We start from the raw sequence: 20,506 nt of genomic DNA, 5'->3' as shown, positions 1-20,506 counted from the left end.
GTTCTTAGTGCCTAACACAGTACTTGGCTTTGAATAAGTATTTGAAAATAATAACAGCAACAATAAAAAATAGTTTTGTATTAATAATTGTTTTTAATGCTTATTTGTATTATCCAGATCAGTCCTCACAAGAAGTCACAATAAGACACTACAAGATAGAGGAAATTTAAGAAAGACATTGAAAAACTTGACTAAGGGCTCTCAGTGGATAAGTGGCAAAACCAAGAATGACTTAACCCAGACCTCTGACCCCAGAACTATATTTCTGATTTACTAATGAGTCACAATGAGCACCAGCATTTGAAGTGCCTCCTGAAAATGCAGTTTTCTAGCATCAAGTCAAACCAACTGAATTACGATCTCAGAGAGTAGGGGTTGAAAATGTAAATTTCAACAAGTCTTCAGATGATTCTTATGTACACCGAAGTTTAGAACCACTGTGCTTTGTTGACAAGCAAATGAGAGACAGTTCCCCAGCTATTTGTAGTACTTTGCCCCACATCTTGCAAGTTCTTGGGCCCCTAAGCTCTGCAAATGCCATTTCTCTTAAACTTTAAGCCCTAATCATGATAATCACATCTGCTTAATACTGTGTTACAAGAAAGAAGAAATCTAGGAATCTCCTGGGTTCTGCAGGAAGGCTAAATAAAAGCACTTTGGCAGACCTATACACCAGCATTCTGTCACCCATCCAGTACTACCCCCAATCTGGTTTTAACCTTGTAATCAAAGGAGACCACCTGAAATCTGACAGTTGCAGGAGTTTACCAGTTCAGGTAAATTCTGGAGCCAGCCTCAAGGTTTGGCTTCTTTGCTGAGCAAGCCTGAAGTGTGCTCAAGAGCTCTGAGCTAAACTAGACAATCTCCCAACACACCCACAGCATATTCCAGCTACTAATCTCTTGACTGCCCTTCGATTCCCACCCCACTCTCCCATGGAAGGGGTCCTCAGAACCGAAAGAGACCTGGGATCAAATCCCATTTTCCCTGGGAGCTAGGTTAAAGCCAGGTATTCCTGAGCAGAGAGGAATGACCACCTTGGCAGATAACTGTCCGTTTGGATTAGGATTGTCAGATAAAATACAAGATGCCCAGTCATGTCCTCAATATTGCATGGAACACGCATACACTAAAAAAAAAAAAAAAAATGTTATTCATCGTTTATCTGAAAATCAAATTTAACTAGGCGTCCTGTATTTTATTGGCTGAATCAATCTATCAACCTGTTGAAACATTCATCCACTGGTCCCTGGGCTCCACAAACATATTTTAAGTACGTGATTAGAAGTAACACCAAGAAGGGACTTAGGAGTAAGGAGGGTTGTGAAGGGGCTGTAAAAGAGAAGACCGAAGAGTGTGTGCAAGTGTGCAGGGTAATTCTATCACTTTCTAATTGTCAGAGAATTGAGACCTGATGTAGATCCTGTGAGGGACTCGTTTTAGTACTACTATCCCCCTCACTGCCCCGACCGTGTGACCAGGATTACTGTCCTACTTTGTGAGACCCCCAGACACCTCCGCCTGGACACATGCCAGTCATCAAAAACACAGCAAAACTGGGATTCGCTCAAGCTAATCTCCTGCGTTTCCTATTTCAGCCCTTCGCCTCTGCGGCCCCGGGGGTGGACAACCTACGTCCCCCGCTCCGGTAGCCCCACCTCTCGGCCCGCCCGCGGCGCCGGCCACGCCCCACTTTGTTATCCGATACTTTTCTGGGTCAGCTGGTGCTGGCGTCAGGCGGAGGGATGGGCTGGCTGAGCTCGACCCGGCAGTGCTTGTTTACTATGGCTGATGATCTGGAGCAGCAGTGAGTTAATCCTGTCTCTTTCTCTTTTTCTCTGTCTCCCTGGGACACGGTCCTGGGACTGTCTGTGGCCGAGGAACAGTTTTAGACACCTTCCCGCCTTTCCTTTCTCAGGTCGGCTTCAGGGGAGGGCTGGGGTTTGTGTTCGCTCGCTTTGCTTTTCCCCGCGCCGGCGGCGGCGGAGCCCCGGGAGCGACGGCGGATGGGCTTGCGTGCAATGCAGTGGTTCTGACTTTCCACGTTAGTCTTCGCCGCGAGCTCCTCGTCCGCCTTTAGTCGCTGTAATTCGGGGGTTAGACATAGTGGTAACGTCTGCCACCCCCTGGAAGCCAGCTTGTGGGACACGGGTGTGGGGGTAGCCGCCGCGTGCTTGTCTCAGCTTGCCCCTGGACGGGAGTCTGGGGTGTGGGAAAACTCTCCGACAGCCGGGCCGGGAGAAGGTGTAAGAAGAAGGGAGAGGCAGGCTTGCAGGACACTGGACTGGTCTGGAGTGATGGGTTTACAAGTTTGATTAGCTCTCGCCCACCGAAACACTTAGCCCCTTCCGAGCCCAGCTGACAAAGTTGTAATCATAACAATATGCCTAATTCAGTGGTTTCCAAATTGGAACTATTTGGGATTTGTTACCACTGTCTCAAGGATGTCGAGTCTGGGATGCCACCTGTAGGTGGTGTGACTTGCAGTTCTCAGTCCGGTGGGAGAGAGGAAAAGTTGCCTGGAGAATGACTCAGCTTCCAGCCAAGCCTTCGTTTCCTGGATCTAATGGTCTAAGCTCTTTTCAGAGCTTTAGAATTGGCACCTGCAAAGCTAATTAACTTTGTGCTGGTAATAAATAGCTTCCTCTGCTCGAAGAAACTTCCCAGGAAAGTGTTGCTCTCGAAGATGACTTCTCCAAGAAGAAATTTACAATGCCTAAAATGACTCAGGGAAACACAGAATATTAGAGCCAGAAGAGATGCAGGTAGTTCAGCTCCTTTTCACAAATGAAGCCGGGGCCGGCAGAAGTCAGGATACATGCCCAAGATCACAGAGGATTCACACCAGCACAGAGGAAGCCTCACCCAGCACAGACCCTTTCTGCTTTACCCCCATCAGGATGAAAGAGCTCTAGAGGGAAGCAGCCACTCTGACCAGGCTAAGTTTGTGGTTAATGGTTTCCTCTGCTCCTTACCTCAGTTTCCCCACCCCACCCCTTATTTCCTCAGTAGTCTTGAATAGATGCAGTGTGCCAGGGGCCATATCCCAGCATTTTATGTGTAACATTTTTGGTAAAGGAGAAGCGAAGATAAAATTCCCTGAAGACTACCTTCTAAGCAGCCCAGTGTGTTGTTGGGTGGGACATTTCTCCTAAACTCTGCTTTGGGTATATACAGGACAATGTGGGGTCCAGATGTTGTGGTCTGACTTGTCACAGCCTCTGTGATGTAAAGATAAAGTTTGTCTCTTACTGGTAAAATTCTGTGTTCTTGGTCCCCATGCTCCAAACCTGGAAGGAGTTTGGGTAGAGTATTAAAAGGGATCCTAGTCACTGCAAGATTAGATTGAGACTAACAACTCTCATCTGGCTAAAGCTACTGATAATCTCAGCTGCAACCTCAGTTTTTACTTCAAACCTCAAACGTTCACTGAGAATTGCTACTTGCAAAACACTGGGAATACAAACAGAACTTATGATTTAGCTGGGGTGAAAGAACATTTATTGAGAGTTTATATTGTGTTAGGCATTATTCTGTATGCTTGAGATGCATTATCTTATCTAATCCTTATAACAATCCTATGAGGTAGACACTATTATTATCTCCCTTTTAAAGATGAGAAACTCTGGCACAGAAAAGCTCAATATCATACCCAAAGTCCCGTTGCTGGTATATAGCAGTGCCAGGATCAAGACTCTGGCTTTTTGGCTTTTGATCCTGATCCCTAGTCCCACTGAGCCTTTCACTATCTCAGAGATACTCAACATGGCAAGGTAGCCTAGGTTATATTCTACATACGTGGTATGGACAAATATTCTAGGCACTCAAGCAGGGTGAAATCACTGTGCTGAGGTGTTGGGTAATACTTCATTCTTTGAGCTGGGCTCTGAAGGGTAAATTAGAGTAGAAGAGTGAGGGTATTCTAGATATTAGGACCTAGGTCTGTCAAAGGGTGGAGACAGAAATATGATAATTTAAACTCATATCCATTCTAGTTTATGGGGAGGAGTAATGAGAAAAAAGGTAGGAAAGGGGTATTGAAGTTAGCCTTTAAAGAGTTTGGGCTGAAAAAAAACAAAAACAAAACAAAGTTTGGGCTGCATCCTGTAGCTGTTGGATTGTTACTGAAGTGTTTTGAGCAGGCTTTATGGCGACCTGTGAACATTGGCATGGTTGGGGCAGGGCATTTGGTAGGCAAACAAGAGGAGTCATTAGCAAACTCCCTGAGCATATACTGGGCATCCTGATACATCACTTGAAGCACAGAATTCTAGCTTAGGATGGGTCCTTAGACATGATCTAGGCCAACCTCTGTTTTACAGATGAGCAAATTGATATGCGAGAAGTCATACAGCTAGTTTAAAAAAGAGCCAGGGATAGAACCCAGATCCATATATGAATATTCAAAGTATAGAACCACATTTTCACTCCTGTCTCTACTTTCTGAAAGGAGGTGTGGCAAAGGGCAGACAGGCTCTTTTTAAGATAGTTACAGCTCTTGGTCCTTCCTGTAGCTGGTGGGTCTCTGCCCTGTAACCCTCTTCACCAAGGCAGAGTTCAAGAAAAGAGAAATATCGTATGGGATGGAATAAGAAAAACTGCCATTGTTTTGCATCTAATTTATGCTCGGCAATTTACAAGGTCCCTTACATAGCTAGATGTTCAAAGAGAAGTTATTTAATGGGGCAAAGCTATTCTGCTCCTAAATGATAGTATTGTGATTCAGATCTAGATTTTTTTTATTCCAAAGCTATTGCTTTTAACTTCTGCCCTACAATGACTTAAAGTCCCTGAGTATAAAGAAGAAAGTAGGATGGATTATTTTACCTGTTTTTCATCTCATGGGAGGTGAGGACATATGTTAAGTTTTCTTCTCCTTTTACCATCTGGAAAGCAAGGCTAGAAGTAACTTGTCTCCCATCAGTGAACCACAGAAGGATGAAAACCAGGTCTCCATCTCCTGGCCCCTACCTACCCCATCTTATTCAGAGTGGGGACTGATTACTTGAGAGCCCAGCCTGCACTGATGCAATGTTCTGTACTTCCAGAGCTTGGAGGTGGGCACACACAAGCCCCAGTACCCTGACAGAAGGTCAGGTGGCAAAGGAATTTGTCTGTCCTGCCCTAAAAGAACAGCCAGTCTTGGGGATAGCAAGGGATAACTGGAATATTAGTTAAAATTATTTTTTCCTTTTAATCTCCTTGAACATAAATTATGATAACCAGTTACAAAGTGGGGGTGGTTGTGAAGTGCCAATGAGATATTAAATGCAAAAGAGCTTTGTAAACATGAGGGTCTGAGTATCTATTGAAACAAGGGCAGCTTGTTGTAAATAGCCATTTGCCAGAAGAGTAACAGTCTATCAAATGCTTAGGGAGTTGCTGACATCACCATAAAGGGCAAGTCCCCTGAGGCTGGGAGTCACTCTGCACACTGATAACTTTTTTGCAACCAGTCAATAAGGCTGAGAGCATTGGTGTTTCCTTTCCACTGTTGCCCATTAGCGTTTCTGTGTCTCCTTGATCCAGGCCTCAAGGCTGGCTGAGTAGCTGGCTGCCCACTTGGCGACCCACTTCTATGTCTCAGCTGAAGAATGTGGAAGCCAAGATCCTCCAGTGTAAGTAGATGGGACAATTTGCCCCACCTCCTTCAGGACATCCAAGAAGAATGTGGGATCGTCCCAGAGCTTGGTACATGGAGCTGGCTGATTCCTGATTAACAGTGGTTGAGTGAAAGAATAGGATATAAGTGATTTAGGGGAAGGGATTCATACAGAGGACACCATATTCTATGATAGTAATTCCTTGCCCTCTCCCTCCCTAGCCGTCATGCTAGTTTCTGCCACAGCCCATCAATTTAACCTCCAAGCTCATACCAACTTTTAACACACACAGACATGCACATTCTTCCCCTCCCTCTTTCCTTCTCTGACTCCTCTCTTCTTCCTTTTCCATCTCTTTTCTTCTCAGCACACCAGTATTTCTTAGATTTCTCAACTGGGGCCCACCAATCATATATCCTCCAATACCATCATTCTCTCTGTGCTGCCCAGTTATGCCCCACCTTCGATCTGGTCACCACAGTAGTTTGGGATTCCCACAGACTAGTTCTCATGGGCGGTATCAGGTTGGGGCTGATTGTCCTATGAGTTGCATCAGCCATCAGCTCAAACAAGGCCCTTGGGCCACATTTCTCCATGTTTCCCCGTATGATCTCCTCCATCCACCCCACTACCCCAGCCACAGCTACCCTATTCCTTATGGTCCTGAGTAAGTTCAGTCATGGAATAGCCGCAGCTTTCAAACCTCTATCTGAGATCCAGACGACTTCACCCACGCAGCTCAATGACGTGACTGCTATCATGGCCAGCAGAGCAAGCTGTCCGCACAGCTGCCATATTTTGTTTGTTTGTTTGTTTTCCCTCCTGTCTCACTTGATTCTCTAAGAGGAATAAGCAAGTGGTTCAGTCTATACCTGATACCCTCCGCCTGGCTGGATTCCAGTCAAAAGTTACCCACCCAGATCCCCTCAGTGGGGAGAGTTCTGTCTGTCTATCGAGCCCCAAGTACCCAAGAGTGATAGGAAAGAGAGCTCTGAGGGGTCAGTAGTGTTGCTGCTACCCAGGTCCAAAGGGAGCTGGGCAAACAGCCTTAAGGAATAAGGCTCCTCTTCACCTACAGATTACACGGCTACAAACTGTGCTTGGAGTCAAACTCTTTAGCATGTGTGGTTAGAAAATGAGGAAAGGAGTGAAGGAGATTAGGAAGGGTTTGGAAATGGAAAGATAAATCTAGAGTGGAGTCCCAACAAAATGGTATCTTCATGATTTGCCCTGGAATTCCTCCCTCCCCAGGTCTCCAGAACAAGTTCCTGGCCCGATATGTGTCCCTCCCAAACCAGAACAAGATCTGGACGGTGACCGTAAGCCCCGAGCTAAAGGACCGCACCCCCCTGGTGATGGTGCATGGCTTTGGGGGTGGTGTTGGCCTCTGGGTCCTCAACATGGATTCCCTGAGTGCCCGTCGCACACTGCACACCTTCGATCTGCTTGGCTTCGGGCGAAGCTCAAGGCCAGCATTCCCAAGGGACCCAGTGGGGGCCGAGGACGAGTTTGTGACCTCTATAGAGACATGGCGGGAAACCATGGGCATTCCCAGCATGATCCTCCTGGGACACAGTTTAGGAGGATTCCTGGCCACTTCTTACTCTATTAAGTACCCTGAAAGGTAAGGAGGGGTGACCCTGTCCCTTGTGATCTAACTCCTTGCCTGCTGGGAACTTTCTAGTGCTGGTTTCTAGTTGCTCCTTCCCAGGTGATTTAAGGATCAAGGTACCACCAAATTAATACAACTTGTCTTCCCCTTTTACCCACCTTTAATGTAGAGTTAAGCACCTCATCCTGGTGGACCCGTGGGGCTTTCCCCTCCGACCAACTGACCCCAGTGAGATCCGTGCACCCCCAACCTGGTTGAAGGCCGTGGCTTCTGTCTTGGGGCGTTCCAATCCATTGGCTGTTCTTCGAGTAGCTGGGCCCTGGGGTGAGTAACCTGCAGACGAAGAAACAATCTCCTTAAACCAGGATTCTATTCTTGAAGGCCCACTGGTCCTGGAGGTCCACCATTCCCACTTATTCATAAAAAGCAGGAATGAACCCAGTATTGTTATTTTTGAATCCTTCACCTGCATGGAAAAAGCTTTTCTATGCAAGGGACAGATAGAGCAGAACAACTGTCCTGTGTCTTGGCAAGATCCCCAGTGAGAGGAAGGGGCTGTGAGGTGACTCTTCCTCTGCTGAGCTTTCTCATGCTACATGTGTGTTTTTATACCAACTGGTTGTTGACTCAGCCCCAGTAACCACCACTGGATCACATCCAGTCCCTCCAACAGGGAGGGGTCTGAACAAGAGCATCCAGAACAACCCATGATAGCAGGCGAGCCCCCTCTAAACCGTGTGCTGCTCCAGGCAGGCACCATGTCTTCATCCACTCCGTGTCACCTTGCACTTAATGTCTGCCAGCAAATTATGTAGGTGAAAGGGGGTAGCAAGGCAAGGGGGTAGGAGCAGAGCCACTCCTAGTATTGGTAGTTCCAGCCTTTTAAGCACAGAGCACATGGTCAGCACCCTTCCCTTCCTAGAGTTTTTTACTCTGATGAAATGAAAAGCATATTCAACTTATGGAAAAGAGTGGCAAACCCCATCTTGTACTAATGGGTTATGTATAAATAGTTAGGTTTAACAGCTAAATTATTAGGCATTAATTGCTAATGAGTAAATAAGAGTGTATCTTTGAGACCTTTAAGAGAAACAGAATAGCTCTATTTTCTGAGAGATAAATGAGTACTGAAGTGGAAGGTAGGAGGAATTTGGGGTTAAAGGAAGAAAAGCAAAAGACACAGGTACCAAAGAGTGAGTGGGCAGGGAGCTGACCTTCTTATAGTTCCTAGTGGAATCCAACAGACCATTTATAAGTCTTTTCCAGGGAGATACCTGTTCTAACCACTCTCACCTTTTCTGACCATGCATTTGGTGTCAGAGTTATTATGTTTGGGACAGTTGGCTGGCAGCCACAGAGGACTGTGCCAGGAGGATGAGGAGGGGGCACTAGACCTGTGGGATCACGACTCTGCCTCTCAAGTCTCCTCTTGCCTCTCTCACACCCCTTGCTTCTCACTAAAGGGAGAAAAACAAGAAGAGAGAGATCAAAAGTTGACTACTAGGCCCAATTTGTACAGTCTATTTTGGGTGCCCTGTTGCTGGTGTCTTTACCACAAAGACAGGTGAAAGGAACAGATTGCTCTAGAACAGTGCCCTGAGTCTGGCACCCCAGTGTTGTTAAATTCACCTCTTCACTCATGTTCTGTTATCATCCTGAAAATTAGAGGCTCTTGGGAGGTGGGCTAGTTCCATTTGCTACCTTCAGAAGATTAAAAGGCCACATGGGTATCAGGAAGAAAGAGAATATAGTGCAGGCTGTAAAAGAACCATGGACTCCTGTGAGGCTTGTAATCCTTAGAGTGAAAGATCCAGGGACTTCATTGAATTGAAAATAATCTGGTTCCTCAGAGATGTTAGACTGTTTCTAAACTCTTTGGCAACCAAGTAACTCTTGTCATTTGTGATCTGGAGCTTCCCAGTAGACCCTCATGCTCTTTATGCCACTGTAATATTAAATATGAAAAAAAAAAAAAAAACCCTTTAGAAGGAATAAAGTTGAAAAGCAAACGCAAGCAGAAGACTCTTGTCTCCCCAACCCAGGCTGGCCACTCCCATGTTTTTCTGTCCCCTCCCCAGGGCCTGGCCTGGTGCAGCGATTCCGGCCGGACTTCAAGCGTAAGTTTGCAGATTTCTTTGAAGATGATACCATATCAGAGTATATCTACCACTGCAATGCACAGAATCCCAGGTGAGGGCAACCTCCCAAGGGGCAGCTCAGGGTGGATGGGTTCCAGCTTCCAGGAAACTCAGGAACTGTCTCAGGATCTTTCTGTGCTTCATTTCTTCTTCCATAAAGCCCATGACTCCTTTAGGGGAACACAGAATTCCCCAGGGGTAGGCACAAGGGGGATGAGCAGTAATAGATTAATTAAACATTGTGTTATCTCTGGAGGAAGATCCTTACTCTTCCCTACGGACAGGCAATTAGCCTGAATGAGCAAGAGTCTGAAAACATTAAAAAAGATCTTTTTTTTTTTTTAATTGAAAAAATAATACGAACATGGGGGCAGAGGTCTCGCCTGCCATGCCTGAGACTCAGGTTCGATTCCCGATGCTTGCCCATGTTAAAAAAAAAAAAAAAAAGGTACTATGAACATGGAATTTTTTTAAAGATCTAAAAAAGAAAAGAACACTGTATAAAAGACTATAAAAATAAAGTTTTCTCCCTCCCCAGACCTACAGTTCCCCAAATTTCCTTGTTATTTCCTAAGATATCGCATAGCATTGCTTCAGAGAACGTCCTTGCACACATGCCATTGCACATTCATGTAACTACACCTACAGAATACCCTCCTACAAATAGAATTGCTGAGTGAAAGACTATCCATTTTTTAAATATAATTTTGGGCACTTTGAATATAACATTATTGGGACATGAATTCCTTCCACGTCTTTTGGAGATTTGGGGGTGTCCCCAGAATCTTGGGAAGTTCTTATCTATGACGATTCTGACCTGCAGACTTGACAGCTCTGAGGCCCAGGCAGAGTCAGAGAGGTAATCTTCCCCAAAGGTGGTGCCCTGTGAGCGGCAGATAACATGAGGCTGCACTGGGGGCACCACCTCTCTGGAGGCCCCACCCCAAGCTGCAGGGAGGCTATCAGTGGAGCAGCAGCACTGCCCTCCATATTCCAGATTTGTCCACATCTCCCACTGTGAACCCCAAACTGAGAAGGTAGGGATTAGCATTCTAGCACTATTTTCTGAGCATTAGCCTCAAACCCACATAGCTTTTTAAACATTTATCCAACATTCCATATGAGTTTATCTAATTGCAGGGCCCTGGCTTAGCAATAGAATAGAGACCCTCAACTCAAAAGTCCAATCAGGTAGCCTCCTAGCATCTCTTTCAGCTCCTCAGCCCCACTATGCCCAATTCCAATCTCAATCCCACTCAAAGCCCAACCCCTAGTCCTTTCCTCAAAATTTCCCCAGACCCCGACCTTTAGCTACTTCTGTCCATATGACCTCCCAATCTAATTTTGCAATTCATTCCTGTCTTGGAGGAGGCAAAGACATCAGTGACAACCAGCTCCCTCTCCTCACTCGATTTTATAACCTGAATTTTTATGAGTTGTGTGTGACAAGCTCACAGTCATTAGGCATTCCCTTGAAAACATGACATTTGGCCATGGGGAAAGTATTTGCAGGTACCTACCAGTTCTACCTAAACTTGGGGGCTATGTATATATTTTCATTTTCCTCACAATGATCTTATGGAGTCGGTTATAGTTATCTCCAGTTTGTAGATGAGAGAATTAAGGTATATTCTGGTTATATGCCTCACCAGGATTTGAATTCATATCTGTCTGAATCCAAAGTCCATGATTTTTCTGCTACACTGCTGTATCTTAAGGAAAAACTTTCCGTTCCTGGTGGCCTGGGAAGAACTCAGTCTCCTTCTCATCCCAGGGCTGTGAAGGAGACCAAGGATATAACTACACTAAAGAGGCTGAGCCTCATAGGCAGTAGTGTCTAAACCTCCCCTGCCTCCTGCAAAAGCTATGGGCTATCCCAGAAAGCTGACCTCTGCCAGACACCACATGATACAGTCTTGATTAGTTCTACCTGTGGAAATGCACAAGGAGTAAAGAAGATTAAATTGGCATTCATTGCTTCTTACTGAATACAAACTGCTGCTTACAGTTCCCTGTTCCCTGGGGTCCACATAAGACTGATTTTTAATTCCAGACCATCCTCAGGAAGCTATTTTTTACTTAGTTCTATAGTGCTCTTCAAGTTCACCTCAATTGGCTTTCTCAGAAAAAGCCTTCTTGGGCAACCAATGGTGGTTCAGTGGTAGAGCTCTCACCTGCCATGCTGGAGACCCAGGTTCGAGTCCCGGTGCCTGCTGATGCAAAAATAAATAAATAAAGCCTTCTTTCCACCCCTAGCCAGGCTAAGACCCCTGACCTTTGTTCTCATAGCACTCTACTACTGCTTTTTTCATAATTCTTGGGAAATTTTGAGTTTAATAATCATAGTTATTTAATGCCTATCTCCCTAAAATATGAGCTAAATGTGAGCTCTAGGAGGACAGACATTGGATCTGTCCTGTTCAGATGCCCTGAGAATCCGGCCCAAGGCATGACACATAAGTATTTGTGGTGTAAATAACCCATTCCATTGTTGGGCAGTTCTAACTGCCGTGGAGTTTTTCATGGGTATGTCCCTCCTAATTTTCTTCTATGATATGAGAACTCTAGAGATTCAGTCTTTCATCAACTAATCTGACTGATTTCAATTGAGTCCAGTGCTGGACTTTGAGAGAATACAAAGATAACTTGAAGAGACCAATAAGTTGATATTTCATGCTGTGGGATTTATTCTTAATTGCCTCAACCCTGTTTTTCTTCTTTTAGTGGTGAGACGGCATTCAAAGCCATGATGGAATCTTTTGGCTGGGCCCGGCGCCCCATGTTGGAGCGAATTCACTTGATTCGAAAAGATGTACCTATCACCATGATCTATGGAGCCAACACCTGGATAGATACCAGTACAGGAAAAAAGGTGAAGTTGCAGCGGCCAGATTCCTATGTCCGGGACATGGTACGTTGGACCACCCAGAGAGTGGGAGTTGAGATGAAAATGGCTGTGAATTGAATGTCAGCACATTTTGATGAGCCTTGGGGTAGAGAAGAGAAAGGGTGATCAGAGACTCGGGGAGAAGCTGTTTTATCAGGGTTCTCTTGGGAAACAGAACCAACAGGAGATTTCTGGAAATGTGAGATTTTATCAAAGTGTCTCATGCAACCGTGGGGATACATGAGTCCAAAGTCCCAGGGTAGGCTGCAGGTTGGCATCTCAGATGAAGGTTTTCAATGAATTCCTGAAGAAAGGCTGGCTGTATGAAGTAGAGATGAAAATTCTCTCTTCTGACTGCTGAAGTTATCACTTCTCCTTTTAAAGCCTTCAACAGCTTGGATTAAATCTCATTGCTGAAGGCACTCACCTTAGTTGATTGTAGATGTAATCAGTCATAGATGCAATCAACTTATTGATGATTTAAGTCCATGGAAAGTCCTCACAGTAATGGTTAGGGCAGTACTTGCTTGACAAAAAAACTGGGTACCATTACCTGACCAAGTTGACACAAATCTATCCATCGCAGCTTGACTGTCGGTATGGATGAGCCTTGGGGTAAGAAGAGATATGGTGATTAAAGACTTGAGGAAAAAGGAATGGACAGATTGAAATAGGGTAATGAGTTTGAAACAGTTGGTTCTGTTTGTAATATCAGAATGCAGGACTTCCTACTTCTATGTATGTACCTCAGTTCATTAAAAGGTAGGTAGTTGTCCAGTAGCCAGGCACAACATCATGCTGCCTCTCCAGGCCATATAATTCCCACCCAAAATCTCAGCTATGAATGCTAGAGTGAAGAATGAAGGCTGCCATAGAGCATTCCCAGCACATTTCTCCTTGCCATTTTTTATTACCCACTTCTACCCTCATTTGCTAATGAATGTGTTTAATTAGGCTAGATGCCACCATGGGATCTGGTTTACTAGACCTTTTGATGAGATGAGTAGATCATTGGTGGGGTTAACAAGGAAGGAAAGATACAGTGAATACCCATAGGGGAAGAAGAATGGGAAATTGAGATTCATGGGCTCCCACAGAAAGTGCCAAGATCTGGAAGAAAGGTTGAGCATTGTTTCTGATAACTGCTAATGGGTGGTAGGCAAGAACAGGTGAGAAGAACCACTTGGACAGCTTTCTAGTCCTTTGAGTAAAGAGCCTTCCCACTCTTGGGTTCCTTTCTCCACAGGAAATTGAGGGTGCCTCACACCATGTGTATGCCGACCAGCCACACATCTTCAATGCTGTGGTGGAAGAGATCTGTGATTCAGTTGATTGAGCTGCCCTCCCTAGAGGAAGAGGAGAAAGCCAGAGAGTCACACTTGCCTCCCTGTCTGCTTTACTCACCCCTCTCTCCCTTCCTTACCAACTAACATGTGCCAGCCAGGCTGAGTCTTGGGCTGTCCCCAGGGCAGGACAACAGTGAAAAAGAGCACTCCTGAGCCCATACTGAGGACTGGAGGCAGAAGCTACAGAGGCCTTGAGCTCCCCACCCTAGGGAAGAGCATCAAGAACATAAAGGGTTGCCCAGTGCCACCCATTCTCTCCATGCCAAATTTTCTCAGATAGTGGTTGTGAAGGGATTACTCCAAGCCACGCTTCCTCCCTATACCAAAGGGAGGGCAGCCTCTCTTCTCTCTTCCCCTGGATACATAAGAGGCTCCCAGCAGCCTTTCCCAGTTCTGGAGTGTTTGCGGGGGTAGGTTTCAAGCAAGAACATATTCTTCCTATATCACTCCTTCCCCACCCCCTGCCCCATCCTATGCCAGTTCCATCTATGGTTTGGCTGGGACCAGTTCCCACTTAACTCCCAAGAGCAAGTTCTGGAGTTCCCTTGATCTACAAAATCTCTTCTGTGATCTTAGTGGTCATATCCAAAGCTGCCATTGACAGATAAGGAAATAGGCCAGACACAGGACTTGGCTGGCCCATGGTCACACAACTCTTTATGATACAAGTTCTGGCAGAGCTAAGGCCAGAACCCAGGTCTGCTGATGCCCAGTGCTCATTGTAGACTCCATTTGCTAAGGTTTGAGGCAGACACCATTGTCATGTGGCTGGTTCTGGTCACTGGCCAAGGATAAACCTGTGCTTACCCCCATATTCCAACCCCACTGCACAAGGGGTGCCGTTGTCCTGCTCTGTGTCTCTGTTCCAGTTGCCTAAGCTGGGGGCACCCAAGTGCTTCCTTCCTTGCCCTGTGTCCCTCCCACTTGGGAGGTTTCTGGGTCTCCCTTTGTGCCTTGGGCCCTGAAGCCCCACATGTAGTATAGAGCAAGGGTGGCCTCTGGTGGACAGGCTGGGGCATGTGAAAGGCCCTTCAACCCAAGAACATGTCTGGATGCCCCCTCCCGACTAGTATCCACAGGGCGTTTCTACCAACCCATAGAGCTGACACCCACCTTGAGCCCCTGCCCTTAGTCCAGTAGGGAGCCTCAAGCCAGCAGTTCCCTGTTCTCATCAGCCACAGGATGGTTCTCACTGCCTGACCTTCCATCTCTGCCATCTGTCCCCATGGTTTTCAGCTCATTCCCTCCTCCAACCTACCTGTCTAGGCCTGGTTCCAGGTGCCGCTCTGAGGTTCTAGAAATTGACTGGGCCTAGCCCCCAGAACCAGGGCAGCTTCTGCATGTTCCTTCACTTTGTAAAGCCAACCCTTTCACCAATATAATATTAATTCCTGGTGCTTTGTACTACTGGTCCAGCTGCCTTGGGCTCCTTTTCTATATTAATAAAGAAATGAGTAAAAACTGCTGTTGAAGATATTTAATATTGCTCTGACAAGAGTGCTGGGAGTGGTACTGAATTCATAACAGCCCATATGATGCCTGAATCGGAGAAGGGATCCCTGAGAAATACCTTCTTATACTCCACTGTCTCTCCCATTAGCGCAGTTCTTGTCCTCTAGACCCAACCCACACTCTAGATCAGTACAGGCAAGGGCCTTTATGTACCATCTCAGCCAACCCCCTCATGATGGATGAGAAATCAGGCTCCACTGTGGGTGGGTCCAGCCCTAATTCACAGGAGAATTAGGCAGATCTGGGTGCTCCTCACTCCCCATCTAATAGTTCTGTCTTCCAAGCTTGCTTCAAATGAACCTTCACTATAGCTCCCTATAGCCCATTCTCTGACTCTCAGCTCAAATATTCTTTATTCAGGAAAGCCTCCCCCTCACCTCCCCGCCCCCACCCAGACTAGACTTGGACTCCCTGATCTGTTGTCACCATGGTACACTTTACTGCCCCTTGTGTAAAACTCAAACCTGGAGTTATTTGTTTAATGTCTTATCATTCCTCCCTAAACCATAAGCTATTATAGTGGGCCAGGTAAGATGTTGGTCACTTGAACCTGGGTAGTGGAGACAGAGGAGAAAGATCCAAGAGATATTGTTCTAGTTTGCTAGCTGCCGGACTGCAACACACCAGAGACGGATTGGCTTTTAATAAAAGGGGATTTGTTTTGATAGTTCTTCAGAGGAAAGGCAGCTAACTTTCAACTGAGGTTCCTTCTTATGTGGGAAGGCACGGGGTGATCTCTGCTGGTCTTCTCTCCAGGCCTCTGGGTTCCAACAACTTTCCCCAACATCTCCAAAGGCCTGGGCTGAGCTGCGAGTGCTGAGATGAGGTATGCTGAGCTTCTTGGGCTGTGCTAGGTTGCGCTCTCTCATTTAAGCACCAGCCAGTTAAGTCAAACATCATTCACTGCAGCAGGCACATCTCCTAGCTGACTGCAGATGTAATCAGCAACAGGTGAGGTTCACGTACCATTGACTCATGTCTGCAGCAACAGAACTAGGTGCCTTCACCTGGCCAAGCTGACAACTGAATCTAACTACCACAGATGTTTAGGACATAAAGTCAAAAGGACTTAATTTAGGTACTGATTGATGCTACCACCCTCTCGGAGAATGAGTCCAGTGATGCAGTAATTATTACCAAACCTGCTTGTTTAACAAAACAATATGAGGGTATTTTTTTTAATGTAGATTCTCAGGCTTTATTCCCAAGATTTTGATTTGATAGATATTACCTTGAACTCTGTATTTTAACTATATTCCCTAAGAGGCTCTGATGTGCCCCCTACAGGCACTGATCTAAAGGATTACACGTCTTTGACACTTGATCCAGAAATCCCAGGTGGGGAACTGTGTCCCTGAAAGTTCCTCCTCCTTGCATCAGGGCCACTTCCTTTCAGAAGGCTGTACAGCAGGCAAGTCTGGACGAACCCAATACGACGCAAGCACATTCCTCAGGAGCAGCTGCATGAACAGACAGAGGAAGGTCACCCAGAGTGCTCTGTTTACACTACGGGGCCCACATGCATTCACACACGCATGCCAACACACTCCATCAGACACTGCCATTGCTAACATTCCTAGGGCTAGGATTAAGAAATCCCAGTATGCATACTACCCAAATGACACTATTCCTGGGAGGTTCTAAGGACTTATGGTGGCAGCTCAAGCCATAAACTCAGGCCCATCAGAGGCTTGGCAGTTTACAAGGAGCAATTCTTCAGATAGGCATAAAGAACTGCAGCTCAACTTCAGACCTGGGAGGGTACACTGTTCACTTACTACCAGGAAATGTGCTAAGTTTAACTTCCTTCCTGGGATAGACTCCGAAACATGTGTGCTAAAAATACTGTCTGGTTTTATTGCCAAGGGGTGGTGACATCTTGATGTCTCTCCACTCTGACATACCACTCTGTAAGCCCACAACTACAGTTAACAGTTCACAGCCAGATTTAAAAAAAAAAAAACCCATCTACTATTAGCTCATAGTAAACACAATGTCCAAAGAATGGTGCAAAACATTATTTTTTTCATCACGTGAACTTCAGTCTATACAAAATCCTTGGATAGGAGCCTCTCTAGTTTCCCTCCGTGTTCTCTCCTTCTCCAGGGTTCTAATCCATTTTGTAGAAGCAACGCAGGACACTTGCTATTTTGAGGGTTGGTCCCAACCCATCCTGGTGAAACATCTGAAGACAAACCATCTCTTTCGACTTGCTAATGTTGTCTGTTTCTCAGCATAAGTTCAGCATTATTATGCTAGAAAAGACCTTGTCTCTATCTTACCAAATATCATTCTTCACTACGGTTAGGGAGGAGAACAATCCTAACTCAGAACATTTGTGAGAACAATGCATTCCTAGAAAGAACACTAATCAGATTCAGTGATGCCAACAGATGCAGAGAATCCTTCCTCCACACCAGGAAATGAGACCCCATTTGCTTGGTTGGTGACTTCTGCTAAATGATTAGGAGGGGATCTCTACACCCTAGCCTTGCTAATAGTTAGGTACTCCTTCCTGGAATGGGTTCTGAGGCCTAATGCAGAGTCTGATAAAATTCAGCAACCCCTAGTGATAAATGAAAGCGAGGGATAAGGGGTATGGTATGTATAATCTGTTTTTTTTTCTGTTATTGTTTTCTTTTTCTGTTGTCTTTTTTTTTTTTTATTTCTTTTTCTGAATTGATGCAAATTTTCTAAGAAATGATGAATATGCAACTATGTGCTGATATTGAGAATTACTGATTATATATGTAGAACGGAATGATAATGTTTTTGTTTGTTATTAATTTTTTTTAATTAATAAATTTTTTTAAAAAAGAAACATGGCTACTGGAACACAGCTCTACATTTTCAGGCACTCCCTCCAGCACTCCATTCATCCTGCTAGTCATCGTCTTTTGTTGCTCACAGGGTCCTCCCCTCTCTCGGCCAGCTCAGCAGGTGAAGTCACTGCTCCCCTTCCGCCATGTAAGACCTGCCACCAGGGGTGCAAATCTCCCTGGAAACATGGGACAGAACTCACTGGACCAACTGGTACCCAGCATCAAGGGAATGAGAAACCCTGCTTGACCCAAAGGGGAAGTGAGAAATGAGACAAAAGAGGGATTCATTGGCCAAGAGGTTTCAAGTAGTCCTGATGTTATCGTGCTGGTGATTCATAGGCATTCTATGGACATCCAATTTTCATTTATGGTGGCGTGGAGAGGCTGGAGGGAATTACCTGAAACTGTTGAGCCCTGGTCCCCAAGCCTTGACTCTTGAAGATGATCATCGGAAAGATTCAACTTTTACAATGGGACTGTGGTCTTGGGAAATCCGTTTTTTTCTGCTGTTCCTTTCCTCCAGGGTATGGATTGATGTGCAAAAACAGTGTGGAGAAAGAATCAATAAATAATAGAGAGCCGGAAGGGTAAAGCAAAAAAAAAAAAAAATTCAGCAACCCCATATTTTAGTTGCTGCATAAGAACAAATTACACAACCTAGGACATTCTAGTGACTGAAGAGGAGTTGAAGGACATGGGGTCACTGGTGACATTTTCATCTCAGTTTGAAGAGTCTGACTTTGAATTTCAAGAGCTAAGACATATTAGTGTCATTAGCCCACAAATTATGATACAGGATTTATGGGCCTCTGACAAATTGCGGGGTAACTAAGACAACTGGGCATCATGTACTTTCTAAACTTTTCAAGAAATCTCCCAATAAAACTACAAAATCATTATCGCAGTGGTTTTTTACACAAGTCTGCAAACTGGAGCTGGTCCATAACAAAACATTTCTGATCTATAATAAAATAATATTTTACATTAGTTTTCAATTCCAAACTTATGCCCCCTCTCATTTTTTTTCGGGATTAAACTATTCTTTTGTGACAAGATGCTGATATTGTAAGACAGTTTGGTTGCAGGCTATGTCATTTCTTGTTGTCAACATATCAATTTCAGGGATTTTTTTCTAGGGATTTTAATTTTAGTAAAATTCTAAAATCTGGGAAGTGATGCAAACAGATCACAGTGGGAAAGGAGTTTGAATTTTAGCATAAGAAAATAGAGGGATCATATGGAACTCCTGAATGGAGGATGACTGTGAAAAGGAAAAGTTGTTTAGAGTAAGCAGATTTAACCAAAGGGACTCAACAGTAGCCACATAAGTCAAAAAAGAAATTATGAAATGGAAGGTGGGAGAGTTAGGTTGAGGATAAAATAACAAACAGGAAAACAAAACCCAGAATAGCTGTTACGGAACAAAGAACAGATGTTAAGATAAATGGTCATGGATGATACTTTTCAAATTCAGATTGCAAAACTGATCCAAGGCAAGATATGGTGGGGCCAGAGGTCTCCAAACATTGGGACACCAACTCTAAGTCTCCTTCTGCCAGACGCAGAGCATCTAGTAAATTCTTGTCCTAGTGACATTTTCACTTACTCAAATGTTGAAGAAAGACTTGAGGAGAACCACAAGGATGGCCAATAGAACAATTTGTTAAACAAGTGCAAGCAATGGGAAGCTTGAGAGAATGAGTTCAGAGAGCGAAAGCTGGTCAGACATAATTTTTATAGATTTTACAAAGCCAGATATCAAAGTGTTCCAAGGAAAAACACCTTAGGACCACAAAAGGGACCTAAAAGTGGGCCTCAAATTTCTCAAATACGAAGGTCTTGGAGTTTTATCTCAGAGAATACTGCTGAGGAAGAAAAGAAGAGGCTTCCCCAGTGAGGAAACAACTGTATACAAGTTGTTTTCTGATGTGATCAAACTATTGACTGAATGAACCAAACAAGTAAAGCAAGGGTAATTTACAAGAAAACATTAAAACAATCTGAAGGTTTTAGTGGCCTGGAAGTTCAGTTTGAGACAATAAAGGTATGAAGTTGCCAAAAAAAAATTAACGTTAGGTCTCATTCCTTGCAGGAAAGTTCAAAGAACACAATGGCTCCATTGTACCCTGATCTGAGCACTGTGTTAAATTTTTTTAAAAATTTTTTTATTATTTAAAAAAAAATTAACAAACAAAACATTAAGATATCATTCCATTCTACATATACAATCAGTAATTCTTAATATCATCACATAGTTGCATATTCATAATTTCTTAGTACATTTGCATCAATTTAGAAAAAGAAATAAAAAGACAACAGGAAAAGAAATGGAATGATAATAGAGAAAAAAAAGATTATACATACCATACCCCTTACCCCTCGCTTTCATTTACCACTAGCATTTCAAACTGAATTTATTTTAACATTTGTTCCCCCTATTATTTATTTATTTATTTATTTATTTATTTATTTATTTATTTTTCTTACATGGGCAGGCACCAGGAATCGAACCCAGGTCCTCAGGCTTGGCAGGCAAGCATTCTTACCTGCTGAGCCACCTTGGCCCGCCCGCCCTATTATTTATTT

General features: G+C 44.6%; 1 protein-coding gene across 4 annotated transcripts; it reads left to right on the top strand.

Moving 5' to 3' along the window:
- The first annotated feature begins 1,700 nt into the window (after positions 1–1,700).
- On the top strand, positions 1,701–19,986 carry ABHD4 (abhydrolase domain containing 4, N-acyl phospholipase B). 4 transcript variants are annotated; one of them, XM_077127232.1, is made up of 7 exons: positions 1,701–1,807; positions 5,530–5,618; positions 6,855–7,227; positions 7,385–7,539; positions 9,294–9,405; positions 12,078–12,264; positions 18,009–19,986. In XM_077127232.1, exons 1-7 carry the CDS (start codon positions 1,746–1,748, stop codon positions 18,165–18,167), a joined length of 1,137 nt encoding a protein of 378 aa, XP_076983347.1. In that variant the 5' UTR covers positions 1,701–1,745; the 3' UTR covers positions 18,168–19,986. The 4 variants fall into 4 exon arrangements, with proteins under 4 accessions (XP_076983347.1, XP_076983349.1, XP_076983348.1 ...); XM_077127234.1 differs by lacking the exon at positions 18,009–19,986 and adding an exon at positions 13,487–15,047 and having other exon boundaries at positions 12,078–12,225; XM_077127233.1 differs by lacking the exon at positions 18,009–19,986 and adding an exon at positions 13,487–15,047.
- Positions 19,987–20,506: the final 520 nt, after the last annotated feature.

The sequence above is a fragment of the Tamandua tetradactyla genome, chromosome 14 (genome assembly GCF_023851605.1).
Source record: "Tamandua tetradactyla isolate mTamTet1 chromosome 14, mTamTet1.pri, whole genome shotgun sequence".
Lineage (NCBI taxonomy): Eukaryota > Metazoa > Chordata > Mammalia > Pilosa > Myrmecophagidae > Tamandua > Tamandua tetradactyla.
The sequence above is the reverse complement of the archived record's forward strand: the minus strand, read 5'-3'. Positions and strand labels throughout refer to the sequence as shown.

Bases quoted from the DNA above. Each gene is read 5' to 3' on its own strand.
- ABHD4 (XM_077127232.1), top strand. From the start codon at position 1,746: ATGGGCTGGCTGAGCTCGACCCGGCAGTGCTTGTTTACTATGGCTGAT. The intron at 5,619-6,854 runs GTAAGTAGATGG...CTCCCTCCCCAG, and splicing joins GGAAGCCAAGATCCTCCAGT to GTCTCCAGAACAAGTTCCTG. The intron at 7,228-7,384 runs GTAAGGAGGGGT...CCTTTAATGTAG, and splicing joins TCTATTAAGTACCCTGAAAG to AGTTAAGCACCTCATCCTGG.